The sequence below is a fragment of the Lissotriton helveticus genome, chromosome 5_1, assembly GCF_964261635.1.
Source record: "Lissotriton helveticus chromosome 5_1, aLisHel1.1, whole genome shotgun sequence".
Lineage (NCBI taxonomy): Eukaryota > Metazoa > Chordata > Amphibia > Caudata > Salamandridae > Lissotriton > Lissotriton helveticus.
The window spans coordinates 1,848,134,471-1,848,152,476 of NC_136065.1; the positions used below are offsets into that span (position 1 = coordinate 1,848,134,471).

General features: G+C 43.3%; 1 protein-coding gene across 4 annotated transcripts in view; it reads left to right on the plus strand.

Annotated features, from left to right (window-relative positions):
• LOC144755898 (uncharacterized) overlaps positions 1–18,006 on the plus strand; it is a 108,411-nt gene that overhangs the window by 14,905 nt on the left and 75,500 nt on the right. For 2 of the 4 annotated variants that reach the window (XM_078645283.1, XM_078645284.1), the window contains exon 2: positions 17,471–17,583. The exons of the other annotated variants lie outside the window; for them this stretch is intronic. In XM_078645283.1, coding sequence (XP_078501409.1) covers positions 17,542–17,583 — 42 coding nt within the window. In that variant the 5' untranslated portion in view covers positions 17,471–17,541. The remainder of the gene's footprint in view (positions 1–17,470; positions 17,584–18,006) is intronic. 4 annotated transcript variants of the gene reach the window in all.

Genomic DNA, 18,006 nt, shown 5'->3' on the forward strand with positions numbered 1-18,006 from the left:
AAGAAGATGTGTAGTATATAAGTGTGCGCTCTAGTGTGTGTAGAATGTAATTACTTCATTCAGAATGTATTCCTGTATTATGTTCTATGTTTGCTTGTAAAGTAGAGTTCTGTTCTATGGCAGTTACTGGTTGCTTCTGTAGTGAAGAATCCGCTCTTGTTACTTCTACATATCTTATCAAATAACTCTACTAATCTCACTTGGATCAGCTACCTTCATTTACTACATTCAAGCACTGTATTTGTTTTCAGCTCCAATGAAATTAGCTCATGGACTGCGAGGTGCAAACCCTCTGTCCTCTCTGTTAAAGACAAGGCAAGTCAGGCGGGCCTCTGCCTCACACGAGATAACACTGGCTGTAAATTAGCTCACATTCAAGAGCAGTTGTTGGGCAATGCGGCAGGGCATTTATGTGGTGTATATGTATGCGGTAAAGGTGTTCACGCGAGCCATATGCTTAACGACACACAGTACAACGACTCTGTTGCGTACTGTGCCCTCTGGACTCATGAGTGTCTGTTTTTGGCTATGAGGAAAACTACCACCCTCATCTCCTATGCTACAGAAAAATCACATGGCTTCTGCTCTGATGGTGGGCTGTCTATTCTCGTCCTCCACCACAAATAGACTCCGTCCAGACACCAAGATTATGCACAGCCTAGGGATACCTGCAGAGACGGCAGCTCCCAGATGACCCTCATTTTATTTTTGATGGCCGGACTCTGTTAAATTTGATTCTAACTTTTAGTCTAATAATGATCAATTTGTCCCTGCGAGTACGACTCGCCTAATATTTATCCAGTGCAGTGCAACTCTAAAAACAAAGTTCAGAGTGGTCTAAGATTTCAGTGCCAATCGCTGTACCAGTAGGACGGAGAAATTAGATCTATGGTGTAGGCTCCTCCACATACGGGCACACTGTTTATGAAGTCTGTGCAAATCTGCAACCCCGCCACAGCATCTCCCAATACATTAATTTGTTGTAGGACGTAAGTTGTACATGATTTACATCAAACATCACCAGTTTCTATAAATGCAATTTAAGAGAAACAGCCAAGTGTTTTCGGTGCTGTACCTGGCAATGAAACATAACTATTTATTCTCTACATGTCCCAATATTATACCATATTGCATTCAAGTTTTCTTAATCCCTTAATGAATTTTAACCTTTATTTTTCTGTGTGGCTTTCAGTTTTAAATCACACAAAATGAACTCGGCAATGCAAACTTAAAGAAGAATATGTGATGTAACAACGCAATCAAAATGATCGCGGTATGTTACATGGCAGTTTTTACAACGCAAGTAGTTACAACGACTTGCGCTGGAGGGCGCTGGACTCAGGAATAGTAAAATTTATAATTCCAACACCAGTCTACGCACAGTAGGGAAGGTGTTGGATAGTAAATCATACTATTCCTTAGGATATAGCGCCATCCAGTGCAAGTCGATGTAAAGACTTGCGTTGTAACTGCTGCGTTGCAACTGCATCGTGGTGTACTCGGCACAATGTAAAGGATGTTTCCCCTTAAAGAAATATGGTGCCCCATAATTGATCGGTTAGCCACGTACTTTGCTGGCTATGCAGATGAAACAGTGAAAAATGCAATTAATTAAAAAGATTTGCATGGGAAATGGTGCCCGGCCTCCCAAAAAATGCTGTCCCCCTAAAGTGAACCCCAAAGCTGCCTCCCCCTCATCCCTTCCCCTCCCGTGTGCAGTCCAACCTCACCACTCTCAAACATCACCAGCCGCCACTGGTTAACTACCAGCCCAAATAGAATAACGATTTTGAGCAAAAAATGGAACTGATTATTTTTGTTTCCATTTTTGTGTTGTATAGAATATAGAATGTAGCAAACTGAGTTAACCTCAAACCAAGGCCTGTTCTGCTGATTTGAAAAGTTAGACAATTTTATTTTTTAATCGGTATGAATCCAAATTAGGGTGTAACATTCCTGCTTCTCATCAGTACAATTCTACTGAAATATGCTACAGATTAGGAGTAGAAATTTGTTTAATTCCTACATACATATAAGAAAACAAAAATCGCTGTATATCAATTTAAACATTTTTTTTTTTACCTTGGTGCAAACATTATTCGATTCGACTCGTCGCAGTGCAAGTAGATGATATCGAAGACAATTTAAAACGTTCCAAAAAATGATGAAAAGAAACACATGTAACGTTAAAACAACAGTCAGTAACTTAATCAACGCGGAGTGAAGGTAAGACGTTCATTGTATATGAAAAGCGAACTTGGTAGGCAACCATGCTGGTTTCTTCTGCATTGTTTGTAGTACTAACTTATTTCCACTAGATGGGAGTATTTCATTCCCAAACAGGGTAGTAGTATTAAAAACAATTTGTCTTGTGAATGTACTCAGTTGGGTTGTGCAATGATGAGAGGAACTAAAACCGGATGCACCAAACCCAAAGCTACTTCTTTTTCAGAAACCCACGGGGTAGTGTCTGACCTCCTATGCCGCAGAACGTGTTTTTGTCCTGGTTTGTGAGAAGGTGCATCGTTTGTGACTTGACTAACTATAATAATTAAAACCTCTTTATTGTTTAGTTTTTTTTAAATCGTATACCATAAGTATCACTTCATCAATCAATCAATCAATCAGTGCATTTATAAAGTGCGCTACATACCCGTGAGGGTCTCAAGGCGCTGGGGAGGGGGCATGCGGGGGGTGGGGGTTGGCCGCTACTGATCGAAGAGCCAGGTCTTGAGGAGTCTTCTGAAGGTCAGCAGGTCCTGGGTTTGTCGTAGGCTGGTGGGGAGAGCGTTCCAGGTCTTGGCGGTGAGGTAGGAGAAGGATCTGCCGCCGGCGGTGGCTTCCGGATCCGAGGAACTGTGGCGAGGGCGAGGTTGGCTGAGCGGAGGTTTCGGGTGGGGGTGTGGAAGCTGAGACGGTTGTTGAGGTATGTGGGTCCAGTGTTGTGTAGGGCTTTGTGTGTGTGAATGAGTAGTTTGAAGGTGATCCTCTTGTTGACGGGGAGCCAGTGCAGGCCTCTCAGGTGAGGTGTGATGTGGCTGCATCGGGGGACGTCGAGGATCAGTCGTGCTGAGGCGTTCTGGATTCGTTGAAGTCGTCTCAGGAGCTTGGTTGTTGTTCCTGAGTAGAGGGCGTTCCCGTAGTCGAGTCTGCTGGTAACGATGGCCTGGGTGGCGGTTTTTCTCATGTCGGGAGGGATCCATTTGAAGATCCTGCGGAGCATGCAGAGGGTGTTGAAGCAGGACGCGGAGACGGCGTTGACTTGCCTGGTCATGGAGAGGGTGGAGTCGAGGATGACCCCCAGGTTGTGTGCATGGTCTGTGGGTTCCGGGGCTGTGCCTAGTGATGTGGGCCACCAAGAGTCGTCCCAGGCCGATGGGGTGGGTCCGAGAATGAGAACCTCCGTCTTATCTGAATTCAGCTTCAGCCTGCTGTCCTTCATCCAGTCGGCTACGGAGGTTGGCTTTGGCGGTGTGGGGGTCTTCGGCGAGGGATATGATCAGCTGGGTGTCGACGGCATAGGAGATAATGTTGAGGTTATGTTGTCGTGCGACGTGGGCTAGCGGTGCCATGTAGATATTGAACAGCGTTGGGCTGAGGGAGGATCCCTGTGGGACGCTGCAGATGATCTCGGTGGATTTTGAGCCGAAGGGTGGGAGGCGGACGCTCTGGGTTCTGCCGGAGAGGAAGGATGTGGTCCAGGCCAGGGCCTTCTCTTGAATTCTGGCATCATGGAGGCGTGCTGATAGGGTGCGGTAGCAGACTGTGTCAAAAGCTGCTGATAGGTCCAGGAGGATGAGGGCGGCTGTTTCTCCTTTGTCCATCAGGATCCTGGCGTCGTCGGTGGCGGCGATGAGGGCGGTCTCGGTGCTGTGGTTGCTGCGAAAACTGGATTGGGAGGGGTCCAGGATGTTGTTGTCTTCGAGGTAGCGGGTTAGCTGTTTGTTTACAATCTTCTCTGTCACTTTTGCCGGGAATGGGAGCAGGGAGATGGGACGGATGTTCTTGAGGTCCTTGGGGTCCGCCTTGGGATTCTTCAGGAGGGCGTTGATCTCGGCGTGCTTCCAGCTTTCCGGGAAGTTGATGTCTCGAAGGAACTGTTGATTGTCTTTCGGAGGTGGGGGGCGATGGTTGTGCTGGCTTTGTTGAAGACGTGATTGGGGCCGGGGTCAGATGGGGATCCAAATATTATTTCATAAAAACCTATTTCATAAATGAAAAGTGCAGAGAATTATCCTGTGCTCCCACAAGTGGAGTAGTGTGGCTCACTGGTTAGAGGCGGCAGGCCTGAGAGCAGAAGTCAGCCTGGGACCAGGGTTCAATTCCCGACGCGGCAGGGTCGTGGACCTTGGTCAGCGGACTCGATAATTCTCGCTTCGGTGCTTACTCTAATCAGGGGTTCCACTCGGCAACTCTGGGCATTAGCTTGCCTAATCTCCACAACGGCCCCACCAATTCCGGGGATGCCTGGCTCCACCTTGGGGACTCCCAGCAAGGGACCATCCCACAGGGAAAGCCAGGACGGGTTCCCCAGAGTTATACAGCGCCGGGACGCCCCGTTGCTGGGGCAGCTGTGCGCTTTACAAGTATACTACATTTACATTTACATTTACAAGTCTTCATAGACAAACTGGCGTAGGTGGGGGAGGTCTGCCCCAGGCGGCACTATTTTGGGGGCGGCGGCCTCACTGCACTGGTCGCCCGTGGTGGCGGTCTTTATAATTTATTTGGGGCCAGAGTGTCAGTGTCCCAGTGAGTCCCAGGGCCGTCAATCTTGTAGCGTGCGTAAGCGCTACCAATGACGGCCCCGGGCATCATTTTTTGCCAGCCCCAACTCCGCACTGAAAATGCAGCACAGACGCACGCCACCGCTACGCAATCTTGTTGGGAGTGGAATTGAATCTGGGGAGACTGAAAAGACGCTCAGGCCAGTGCCGGATGGCAGGCCGTGGCACGCTTGTTTGCAGCAGGAGTTGTTGCAGCCACGAGGCGGCGCAGCCCGGAACCGAATTGCTGCTAATGAGCCTCGCAAAGTAAGTGTGCGTGACAGTGTCCACCTGAAGTCTGTATAATTTATCAGCTATTTCGTTGGCTATGGTCCTGGTGTCTTAAATGAGCCGGCAGTTGTGGCGCGGTCATGATCACCTGCCTGCCTGTGCCCTGTAACAGAAGTTCACACTGGTCAGCAGCGTCACTCAGCAGAGCAGCATTGGATGGCTCTCCGTGACAGGCCTGCTGTGGTGTGATCTGTGTATTAGGCACCCGAAACCACTTGGCTAGAACGTCACTAGTGACTACATTGTACATTGAGTCGAGCTAGACACTCTTTAATTTAATTCAACTACTGCCTCCCTACATACGAGCTGGGTTGGGGAGGCACTCCTAATGTTTTTATAGTCTGCACTGATGTAAGTGCTGAAGGGGAAAGGTAACCAGCTCTCGCCATGCCACAGTATCCTGCGACATCACGGACTCAACCCCCATGGCCTTTTGCTTACCTGCAGTGGCACACACTTCTGCCCCGGCAATATGGTAGAGAGCTGCTGGCACGCAATATCAATAACCAGACCTGACCCCCCACTGGCGGCACCTGAGACTGTGTTCGCTCAGGGTTGAGCGAGAAAGAATCATGCAGCCGCAGTGTTAGGAGTCATAGCAGCCACGGTGACGGGGGCTGGCAGTCAATTCAACTACACAGTGCACTTTTTTTCAACGAGGAATGCAGGTACGTTTGTGGACCGAGTGAAGCTGTCTCTGTGCCCTGAGTGAACCGCGATACCCTGCACCTGCGCCCGTTTGTTTGTGTGGGTCTGCAATCACATGACCTTCATTTGTGGGCCTAGCTGGCTCCACTAAAACAAGTTCAAGGTCCTAAAAGTTCACTGCGCTGGCAGAAACACTTTAATCTTAATTTTGAGTTGGCCTGCGATTTCATTGTCAGGGGACTCACAACTTTGACAGGTTGATAGCAATGGCCCCGGAAATTCTGGTGGTACAATAGTGTGTTTATGGTTCAAAAGAATGACACCGCTAGTGCACAACTGTAAAAATTGTACTGTACAAAAGTCAACATCACAGCCTTTGTAGTGTTTGGAACTGGCTAAAAAAAATACCTGACCGCCAAGACCCCTGCTCCACATTTTACTAAACTTTGGTTATCAAAGATCACATCACACCCCACACTTTGTAAGTGTTGGTGCATTCAAGTAATGCTTCGATAGGGGTTGGCCCCTTTTAAAGGGTGCAGGGTTATAAATACAAGCCGTAGAGACTGGCAGAATGGCTTCAGCTCAGCTGATAAGTTCACATCAGTAGACAGATGCACATTTTATTAGAACTTACTTTATTGTACATTACTAGTGTACAGTACTTTTCAGGAGCTCTGAGCCACGCAACATAGTTGAAGTCCCACTTAACTCCAGGGTGACAATGGGGTGACTCTGGTCAGTGGTGCCGGAGATTGTGTCGCTCATAGTTGAAATGTCAGTCATAATTACACTGAAATTCAGAAAATGATGCAATCTGAAACCTTGGCAGCTATGGGAGTGCTGGGTGATTTGCAGCAGAACAACCCCTACGGTAGGGGCACTGCCACAACTGTGGACTCTACACACGACCGACAAGAGCCTGAGGTAAGAGCTAAAAACGGCTGTCATAAGGGGAGGAAAGGATCTTTGGTGAGCGGTGAGCCTTCTCATTTTGGGGTTTAGAACTGCCCCTGAACATTACCCCAAAAGAGTTCTTTTCACAGGGCTCCATTCCCAACTACCTCAGACCAAGTGCCTCTAATTTCAGCAGCAGCTAAATCGAGAATAGGTTTGTTTGGTATCTTTAGTTGCAGCAGTTTGTTCCTGTCATTGCTTGACTCTGTACGGTTTGAAGAGGACAGTGTTCTGCTTCCCCATTCCCAAGATATTAATGGGCGTTTAGTCATATAACAAAGTATCAAACCTTCCTTCATACACAAGTCCTAATTCACTTTTTCTGTCCTGATGATGGTCCCGTTCATTGGTTGAACGTGGTAACAAATCCTTTACACCTAAAAGTCAAATAATATTAAAGCTGATTTAAGAATAAAGCAAACATTTTTGGGGAAACCCAAAAAAGAGTAACACCATCATAGTGAGAGTATAAAAGAGCGTGGACTATTCCCTGAAAGAGGACATGTAGAATAAAAGCAAAATATTGGCCATAGGATATCTGAATCCATTTTGTTATATATTAAAGGAAAGTAATAGACATAAACCAAAGATTCTGTGGTAGAAATGTGGTTGGCCCATTACCATCACAGATAAGGCCGGGAGTCAAGTTTGATTGAGTAAAGTATACATCCTGTAGGTTGGCAAACAAATTCCAGAGCAAATACTACCTGCTGTTCAATCTCTGAACACCTAAAAAAAATTATAATTGACAAGAAAAGCAAACATTTCTCAGATAGAATACAACAAGCAGGCAACTCTAGTACAGAACTATTCTTAATACTAAAGGAATTTGTCAAACTCCCTAAACCACCAAAAAACAAAACTAGTGTAATATTCTACAATCATATTGCAGGTTATTTTAAGGACAAACTGCTTAGCATCTTCAAATCCCTCACAGACGGGGATGACGACATGACAACCATTTCCGCTTCAAACCTTCCATATCCTATCAGCTCCCTAGACTTTTTTGATCCACCCAGTTCTTAACTAATAATACAAACTATCAAATCCATAAAATCCGGAGCACCATCGGACCCATGCCCACCCATGATATTCCACATGGCACCAGACATACTCAGTGAACAACTCAGTATACTCTACAAAGAAGTCATAACATCCGCCGTCTTTCCAGACGCTTGGAAAATGGTGTCAATCCTGCCTCTATTAAAAAAAGCCAACTCAGATCCCAATGATCATAGCAATTACAGACCGATAACCAGGATTCCTTTCCCAGCTAAGGTACTGGAAAAAATCCTTAACTGCCAACTAACAACCTTCATCACCTCGGCAAACCTACTGGACTCCTCTTAGTATGGTTTCCGACAAGGGCATGGCACAGAAACTGCCCTGGTTATGGCAGCAGAGGAGATCATGGCAATTCTGGACACGGGAGCCATGGCCGCCCTATTACTATTGGATCTGTCGGCGGCTTTTGACACCATGAACCATGATATATTAATCAAACGGATTGAAGAAGCAGGAGTCAAGAACTTAGCCCTAAAACTGGTCAAATCTTATCTTGACCATAGATATCAATACGTTCAGGTCGGCAGCTCACGCTCAGAGCAGTTTACGCTCCCATGTGGAGTGCAGCAGGGCTCCGCATTGAGCCCCACTCTATTTAACCTTTACGTGACTCCCCTGGCCAACATCATCAGGAAATATGGATTTTCTATAATATCTTATGCGGATCATACCCAAATCGTGGTGTCAATCTCAAGCCGCCCTGAAGACACTGCTGATAGCTTTAAGCAATGTATGCTCCACATAAACCAATGGATGGGGTCGAATTGCTTGAAGCTTAACTGCACTAAAACCTAGATCCTATTTGGATCTAGTACCTCTTTTTGGGCTCAGAACTGGTGGTCACAGAGCATGGGCGTGCTCCCCACCCCAGTTCGAAAAGTGAGGAACCTGGGTATCATCTTTGATGATAAATTGTCCTTTCAACATCAGGTCAACAAAGTTATATCAATGACATTCCTGACCTTAAAATCCATACGTAAAATATGCTCTTTCATTCCCCCTGAAGCAGTAAAAACTTTAGTCACAGTTCTGGCCTTGGCCAGACTGGACTATGGAAATGCCTTATACTTGGGAATCCAAAAACAGCACATGCAGCCGCCAGAGTAATAGTGAACATCCCTAAATTTCAGCCCATATCGGAAGGCCTCAGGAAACTTCACTGGCTCCCCATGAAAGAGAATAGACTTTAAGCCCTCTGTCTAGCATACAAGGCATTACATGGAAAGGTACCAGCATTCCTGAAACAACATCTCACTTGGTATCATCTTTCAAGGCACCTCCGCTCAGCTGAGAGCAAACTCATCCGGATTCCAATATTTAGGAAAGCCAATTGGGGTGGAAGAAGCTTCATTCTGGGCACAACAAAATTATGGAATTCGCTCCCAATAAACATCAAAAGCTGTCCAACGCTATTTGGTTTCCGAAAGCTGTTGAAGACTTGGCTCTTTGCAAATTAACGTAACCTAAATATCCACCCCTGGAATTTTGGCTCTTCCTCCGTTATGAGCGCCTAGATGCCCACGGGCATTCGCGCGCTATATAAATCTTTCTCACATCACATGGGCCGCAATCTGAGGGATAGCCCCGGGCGCCTGAAGCTCTAGCTATGCCACTGCATAGACATATCAAGAGATTTTATAATATGGCCAACATTGTTTGGTGATGTCTCCAGAAAGCAGGATAGAACTGCCTCACTCGGATGATAGGTTTCAGATTTTAGGTAGAAATGGAACAAACAAAATATATGTTCTATAGATTCCTGATCCACATTCTAGAACGAGCAAAGGTTAGTTTCTTTCGTAGGGTATTCGCAAGAGCCGTCATATGGGATGAAAGGAAGGTATACAGTCTAAAAGGTAAGTAGAGTTTCGTTATATTAAAATCTAGATTCATTGTCTATGCAGAGGTTATGATCCCATGATATATTTGTTATTTTTGTAAATTGTCGACTTCTCTGCCCATTCAAAATAGTTTTGTTTTACTTCTTTTAATAGCCACTTGCGAGATGCTCTAGTCATGATGGTTATTTCATTTAGTGGTGGTAGAGTGTGATCTGACAAGAGCCCGTGGTAATACAACTTTCGGAAAGTGAAGCGTCTGAGTAGTATCTTCCCAGCTCTTCTTTGAAGCATTATTTTAATATATTTGTCCCGCAGAGTGTAGATCAATATAACAATTCAGTTGGTTAGAACAGACCATTGCCTTAAGAGATGTGAGAAGTAACTCGAGTCTCAGACGGCATTTCAGGATCAATCTTTTTACATTTAATATGTGTGTGATGCAATTGATGAACATCTCTTCTAGTTTTTCAATTATGTTGGAATTCCAGTTTAGTGAACCATACAAAAGAGCTAGGACTTACTTTGAATTGGTTACAGTTAAGGTTGGGCCAACAGCCCATATAAAACCACGTATTTTGCAGCAAATCTTTCTATCGTTTCAGTTAGAAGGTTAACTGTGTAGATGTTCAATATGAAGATTCCAAATAAGTATCCATTTTTCTTTTTTTAAAGAGTTTTATATAGCGCTAGCTAGGCCTGAAGGTAACAGAGCGCTTTACAATAATAAATGTTCACATCAAAGATAACAAGTCTATACAGAGCATCTGAGTCAGAGCACTTTACAACAGTAAATGTTCACAACATAGATAACAAGTACAGTAGACATGTATGCTGCACAATGTCCCTCCAGTTGAGCGGTGTTACCGTTTGGAACTGTGTACAGCTTACTGCGGCTGGCTCCAAAAGGGTTCCCGGTTAGAAGCACAGTACAAAGAAAATGACCTATGCACTTCAAATGTACCCTGAACATTTGTATTGTGGAGTGTCTGGTAGAGATATTATGTGTTTTTTATACTTTATGTTCAAGAAATGGAACCTACACTGAATACAGTGTACCAGTGGAAGCCCATAATGTGCAACAGGTGTAGGTTGGGCACACACACACATGCACACTCACACATGCACAAACATACTCACACCGACCACAGCATGCATGCAGGCACAAATACACAAACATTCATACATACACACATACATTTACGCATCCAACATAAAAAAAAAATATATATATACATATATATTACCTACTGGCGGTCGCCAGTAGGTAGTTATAGTTAGGATTGGCTACCATAGGAAATCCGCAACATTCTATTGGGAATAACTCTGGCGCCGGTTGAGGAATTTGTGTGTAATTTTCCAAAATTTTGGCCAGCTCCGATCTGCTCCTTCCCTGGAAGGTTCGGGGGGATTCGTTAAGTGGGGGCTGAGAAAAAAGGGGGGGCCCAAAACGTGTTTTCCCCCATGTTAATTTCCATAGGACGTTCTGACACGGCTACAGCCCGAACCGCTGAACGGAATTACGCCAAACTTTGCAAAATTGTAGGGACTGGTACGCAGATGTGCCTTTGCTATATTTGGTGAAAATCCCTCCAGTAGTTCCTGAGAAAATCAAAAGAGAAAAAATATATATATCTATAGCAGCTTACGTGTAAGCTTACTGTAAGCTTACCTTTCCGAGCATGAGCTGCATTCTGATTGGCTGCCAATGTCTGTCAACACTCCAAACCAGAAAGTGTTGGCAGCCATCTTGTGCCTCAGTAGACTGAGGCACAGGAAAGCAGAAAAACAAACGTGTAGAACTCAAAAAGGGGGCAGGGTAGAAGCAACCTGACCCCCTAGGCCTGCTCAGGGGGTCCCACAAGGATCCCCAAGGCAAAAAAAATAAATTGTTTTCAAAATTCAAATTCTTCATCCAAGAAGTGTTGGCAGCCATTTTGGGACCAATATACACTTCCAAAGCTTTTCCAGACCTACCCCAGTCAAAGTGCCCAGGTCATTTCCACCACAGTGCACAATTATAAGGTCAGGGTGTGGTAAATGCATAAAAGGATTTTACCAATGGTATCAATTGGTGACTCCTCAATCCTCTCTGTCCAATCCATACAATGTCCACATTTGGTAAATCAAGGTTGTAACAAAGTAGTGCAACACAATGTCTGCATTTGATTGAGGCCTCATTAAAAACAGGCTGAATATTTGGGATCAGCTGTTCTGGTCGCCCCCTCACCGATGCAGTTGCTCCTCCGGTTGAAGTAGAGGCACCATCCCTTGGAGCCTCTCGTGCCAGAGCCCTGACACTCTCCCGGGCATAGTTCTGGGGGTGCCTCCTCTGGACGTGCCGAATCATAGTTGAATTACCAAAACTGTACTTCCTTCTGGGGTCTCCTCGGGAAAGTACAGTACGGCAGATCTTACACTCCACCTTTGGAGCATTTACTTTTTTAAGTCCCTCAGGTATAGAATTTTTTTTCCAAATCAAATGTTCTTTCACCTTCGGCTGAGGAGGCTCTTCATCTATGAAACCATCTGACTCCTCACTGCTGCTGCATGCTCTGGCAGCCATTCTATCCACAAATTGTTAGCACAGTAAAAAAGAGGTCTTGCTCTCACCAAAGTGAAAGAAGAAGTCAAGGAAAAGGGTGGGGTTTTCATTCTTTGTGAAGAAAACTGTTAGCAACCAATGAAAATTGTTATTTTAAGGTCACATAACTTGACACGCTTACGCTACGCGCACCGGAGCGCTTCCGGGGGCCCTTATGCGGCGCGAACGTAGGCGCTTCCGGGGGCGCTTACGCGGCGCGCCTGAGTGACGTTTTGGTAGCTTTATGGAAATGCAAAATCATTTTCATTCGGAAAATCAAAAATACTGCTTTTATAAGTATGGTACTGAATGTCTTGCATTATTATTTAGTTTTCATACATATTTTTTTACGAACGCAGAATTAGCGCTCTCGCTGCGCTCTCGGGAGAGCTTACCGGTGCGCGCACACTGAGCGCTCAAACACAAAATGATACGGGTAAGCTTACCGGTGGCGCACCCTGAGCGCACCAGGAAAAAATGATAAAAAAATATATATACATTGAACAAATAAATATAATTAATAGTTGTAAAAAACAGCTAATAAAAAAAAATCGTAGGTTACAAAGTCGATATACAAAGAAATTAGCTTTTAAAAAAACTATGAAATTCACTGAAAAAAACATAGGTTTCACAAACGTTATAGTTAGGAATTAGCATTTAAAAAACCTTTGAAATTCACTGAAAAAACCATAGGTTTCACACTCGTTATAGGTAGGAATTAGCATTTAAAAAACCTTTGAAATTCACTGAAAAAACCATAGGTTTCACACCAGTTATAGTTAGCTGAACATTTTACTCATACAAAACCATTGAAATTCCCACGTTAAGTTAGTTGGACTCACTATAACTCGCGCGCCCGCAATCCACTGCTGATGATGTCACATATTACATCATTCATGACATGGTCAGTGACATCACTGATGACATCACTGATGACATCTCAAATGACATCACTGATGACATCACTGATGACATCTCAAATGACATCACTGATGACATCACTGATGACATCATCCATGTGAAAATACGATGCAACTCCTCACACTCTAATCTAACCGTTGATACACCCAGTGTTAAATACAAACTACCATTCCTGAAATTATTGACACACCAATACCAGTAACTACATACGCACTCACTGATTTCTAGGTCTACACACACATCCACTCATTCACCCATACAATCACTCATACATACAGTCACTCATCAATAGAACACTATCATATGCACTGATACACCTATACAGACACTCACACGCTGACACTCATCCACAGAGTTACTCACACACCTAGTCAGTTATGCAAAGAATCAATCACACTCCCATTTCCTCAACTACACAGTTATACACACTAAACCTTACTTATTCAAACATATACTAACACATACTTACTCTCTTTCACAATCACTGATACAAGTACACATTGATCCATACAGTCACTTACGCAATCACAGGCTCTCATGTATAGTCATTTATATATGCCAACTCTCACATGCACTGTGTTTTACATATGTACTTACATGGACATGGAGCACTGAGATAGCAATTCACTCACCAGCACACCCATGCACGCAGTCAACCACCCATACAGCTCTTTCCACATGCACTCTTGAACCCATATACCAAGTGAATCAACTGCTCACACATATATGCACAGAGTCACACACCTCCCAGCCACCCACACACACACTCACCCTCACATACAAATACTTGGGCAACCAATCAATAACCCATATAGCCACTCATATAGCTACTGATCAACACATGCAGCAGCTTACACAACAACAGACATACTGATGCACACATTCAGACAGTTTAGTTACTAACTAATGCATTCAGTAAGACACATTTAATCACTCACTCATACAGTCAATCACGCACCCACTAAATCCTTCATCCAGACACTCATACATCCACTCATTCTTCAATATATAAAACATATTTTTACTTTTCAGAAACACACATTCACTGGATGATGTCATCAATGATGTCATCAGTGATGTCATTTGAGATGTCATCAGTGATGTCATTTGAGATGTCATCAGTGATGTCATTGACCATGTCATGAATGATGTAATATGTGACATCATCAGCAGTGGATTGCGGGCACGCGAGTTATAGTGAGTTAAGGATTGAGAAGAATTAATTAATTAAGAGATATACAGGTAATCAAGAATTACAACGGGAACATTCCCCTGGGCATACTTGAGAAGTGCGTTAATAAAAAAAATGTGATGATTTTTTTGATCTTTACATTTTAGATTTGCTTATTACCACATTCTGAGTCGCCTTCTGAATACTTGTGAAGATACAGAAGTGGTTATTAATTGTGATATATTGGCTGTAAATACACATTTTCGAGGTGAGACATTTTTGTGTATTTAGATGGTACACTAGAAACTTAGTTTCTTATAAATGAAACAGTTTAATGGATTATGGATTGAAGAGAACCGTTACATACAAAATAGGTTCAATGCATATTTAGAATGTTCAATAGGCAGTAATGCTCGGGTAGCTGCAGGAAGTAGCGATTTCGAACATAGAAATGAACAGTTTTGTGAAATGTGTATACATATTTGCAATTGACCCGGTTTATTTGATGTACAGAGGAGATTGAATAGCACTATGTATTTTGTTAATGTTATCCTTGTTTTGCCAATATTTGGACAGAAGTATTTGTTAAGCTTCTTATTGTGTCAAGACGAATATTCTTGGCGATCCTTTTTTGATCCTACTCATATCACCATTTATTTGTTAATATGTGGATAGAAATCTGTGTAAAGTTTCTTATTGTGTCCAAATGAACATTCTTGGTGATCCTTCTTTTTGTTCTATATTTTGTTTTTCTACGGCCCTGAGGAAGTGCCATTAAGGGACGAAACGCGTTGGCTGTTGAATTTACATTTGTAATTATTTGAAAACTACAGAATTCAAAAAATAAAGACTTCAGTGAATACATCCAGAAGACTTTTTTTGTGAATAAATGTTAATGTGAATTATCAGTACGCTCCTTCCTAAATTGTTTGTTCATTTTTTTATTTCATCCAGACGGGGTCAATACAATGTAACTTTGTAATACAAGGTAGCAGCAAGAAAGACTGGGCTGTGAATTATTAGTACGCTCCTTCCTAAATTGTTTGATTGTTTAGTGTTAGAGAGGTTGGGTGGTGCCTTCAAGGGAGGTTGAGCGTAGCAACTATTTAAATTTTCCAATATTGCCCATAAGGTGCGGCCGCTGGTCATCCCCATTATCGCCAATTCCAGTTTAGGTAAAAAATAAAAAAAATACTTTCACTCTCCTTTTCCTTCCTTTGAATGGCATTTAGTTTGTGGTTCTGCAGGAGTTTTTTCAGGGTTTATATGTTTACACTGGGTAGGGCTATTTCCCTTTTGGTGGGGTTTTATTATAGGTTTAAACCTAAAACAGGATAGCCTAAATATAAATAAACATGAGATGGAGTTCTTTCATCTTCACTTAGAGGCAGTTGATAACAGATTAGAAACAAAACTATACCGGAAACAGACTGCAGGTAATAGTTTATTACATGAATCTAGTAGCCATCCCTGTAGTTACATTTTTAGTATACTCTATGGAGAATATTTAAGGGCAAAACGCAACTGCAGTTAAGAGAGAAATTTCATAAGTAAGCTAGATGCATGACAAAAAGATTCTTGGAAAGAGGGTACTCTAAAAAGAATATAGAATCTGTCTTAAACAAAGTAAGAAAAGTGAAAAGATAAGCTTTATTAATCAATAAACCTAAGTCAGAAACTGAATCCCCAACCATCAGAATTATTACTAGTTATAATGTAGGCTCCCAAGAGATTAGACTTATTTTAAGAAACACTGGCACATTTTACAGACTGACATGATTCTCAACAAGTACCTGGACAATTAGCCTAATCCTTTAGGAAAAGCAAATCCTTTAAGGATATGCTGTGTAGGAATATGCTACCAAATAAAACCAGTATTAACCAAATTAAGGGATTCTTTCGGTGCATTAAATATGTAAAGTATGTAAGTACACCGAAAACATGAAAAAGATGACATTTAATACTGGGAGTAAGGAATTTGAGATCCGCCAACATCTAATATGTAATTCGGATTTTTGTGTGTATTGCCTCAAATGTCTGTGCAACAAGTACTACATTGGTAGCACTATACACATGGCCAAATTAAGGGTACTAGAACATATGAGAGCCATCACAAATGTAAATAAACAATATCGTGTGGCGAGGCATTTTGAAAACTGAACATCCCAGCACAGCAAACTCACTCAAGTTTTATGTTCTAGACAGAGTACCTGCTGCCATAGGAGGAGGTAATAGAGTTGCAGAATTGAGGAGCCTGGAACCAAGATTTATTATTGAATTCCAGACGATGCATCACATAGGTCTAAATCATGATGAAGAGCTCGTGGTACATTTGGGGTAACTCAGGTTGTTCATCTGATAAAGAGTGATTCTCCACTAAGATGCCGATTCCAATCTGGGTCGGAAATCACTCTGACCGAGCCGGATCCGGGGTGTTTTCCGACCGATCCGGACCCCTGCAGTCTGACCGAGCGAGTACGATGCGGCCGTGTGCTGTCGGACTCGGTTTGGTCGGACTCCCATAGTAGTCAATGGGAGCCGGTCGTACGACGCGTACATGGACTCCCATTGACTGAATGGGTACGTCGTGGACAAGTGCGCCCCCTACAGTAGGTACGCGTCGGTGCCATCCGCACCATACATGCCTGTGTTGGGGAGACCCATGGGTCTCCTCTGTGTCCGAGTCGTAAGGCTGCGGGTAACAGGGGGTCCGACGCGGACCACCAAAGTCCAACTCCGGGAGCTATTGCGAGCCGGATGCTCCGACTCGATCCGGCTGTCCGAATCGAGCATCGTACTAGCTCGGTCGTGAAACGTCTCCATTGCGCGCCATGATTTGCGTGTGACCGAGTCGTACGGAGCGGTTCGGACCCGGAAACGATTCGGACGGAGATTTCACGTTTGTTCGCATCGTACTTCGACGTCCAGACCCGTGTACTACTCGGACGGAAATTCAGCCTCATTATCGGGTTCGCTAAAGCCGAACCCGATTCAGTGCCCTTCTGACTGAGATCGGAATCGGCCCCTATATGTTTGAAGATCCCTAATGACACAATATATATATAATAGAATTACAAATTCATTCCTCTTTACACCCTTCAGATTTTAGTTTTAGTTCTTTCTCTCTTTTGCCTAAAGTATTTTAATATACAAGAGTTTTTAATGGACTACTTAGGATGGACATTGACCCTGATTTTTAATGGTCTGTTTCTATGTTTTATTTTTCTAGGTCTGGATAGAGGACATATGAATCATTGAGAAATTCAAAAGATTGTTAACATATCTCTCTTAAACAAAACCATGGACATTTTGGGAACATCTGAACATGTATTGGAGTGCAAGGTATCTTAAGATGTATTTAGAACTATATGTGGAACTTTTCTGTAGGTGATGAATATATTTTGGGAGATAGATCAATTGAATACTTGGAACACACATAGATGGTGGTTGATATGCTGAAGAATTGTCTTACAAATAACATGTTCATGTTCAACAACAAATATTACCTGTAACAACAAGGTACAGCTATGTGCACCTATTTCACCAACACCTGCTCAAATCCATTTATGGTGTGGGGGAAGAAGAAGGTGGCCAGGGGGGATGAGAATGATGGATATAAGGAAAACGTTGTGTTATGGACATGATTCATAGACAATCTATATATGGTGGCTATCTTGGTGTGTTCTGTTCGTAGATATTGATATTCATTCCAGTCAAGTAGATCTTTTTGTGCCATAGTTCCTATTGTTCATGGAATTATTTCTC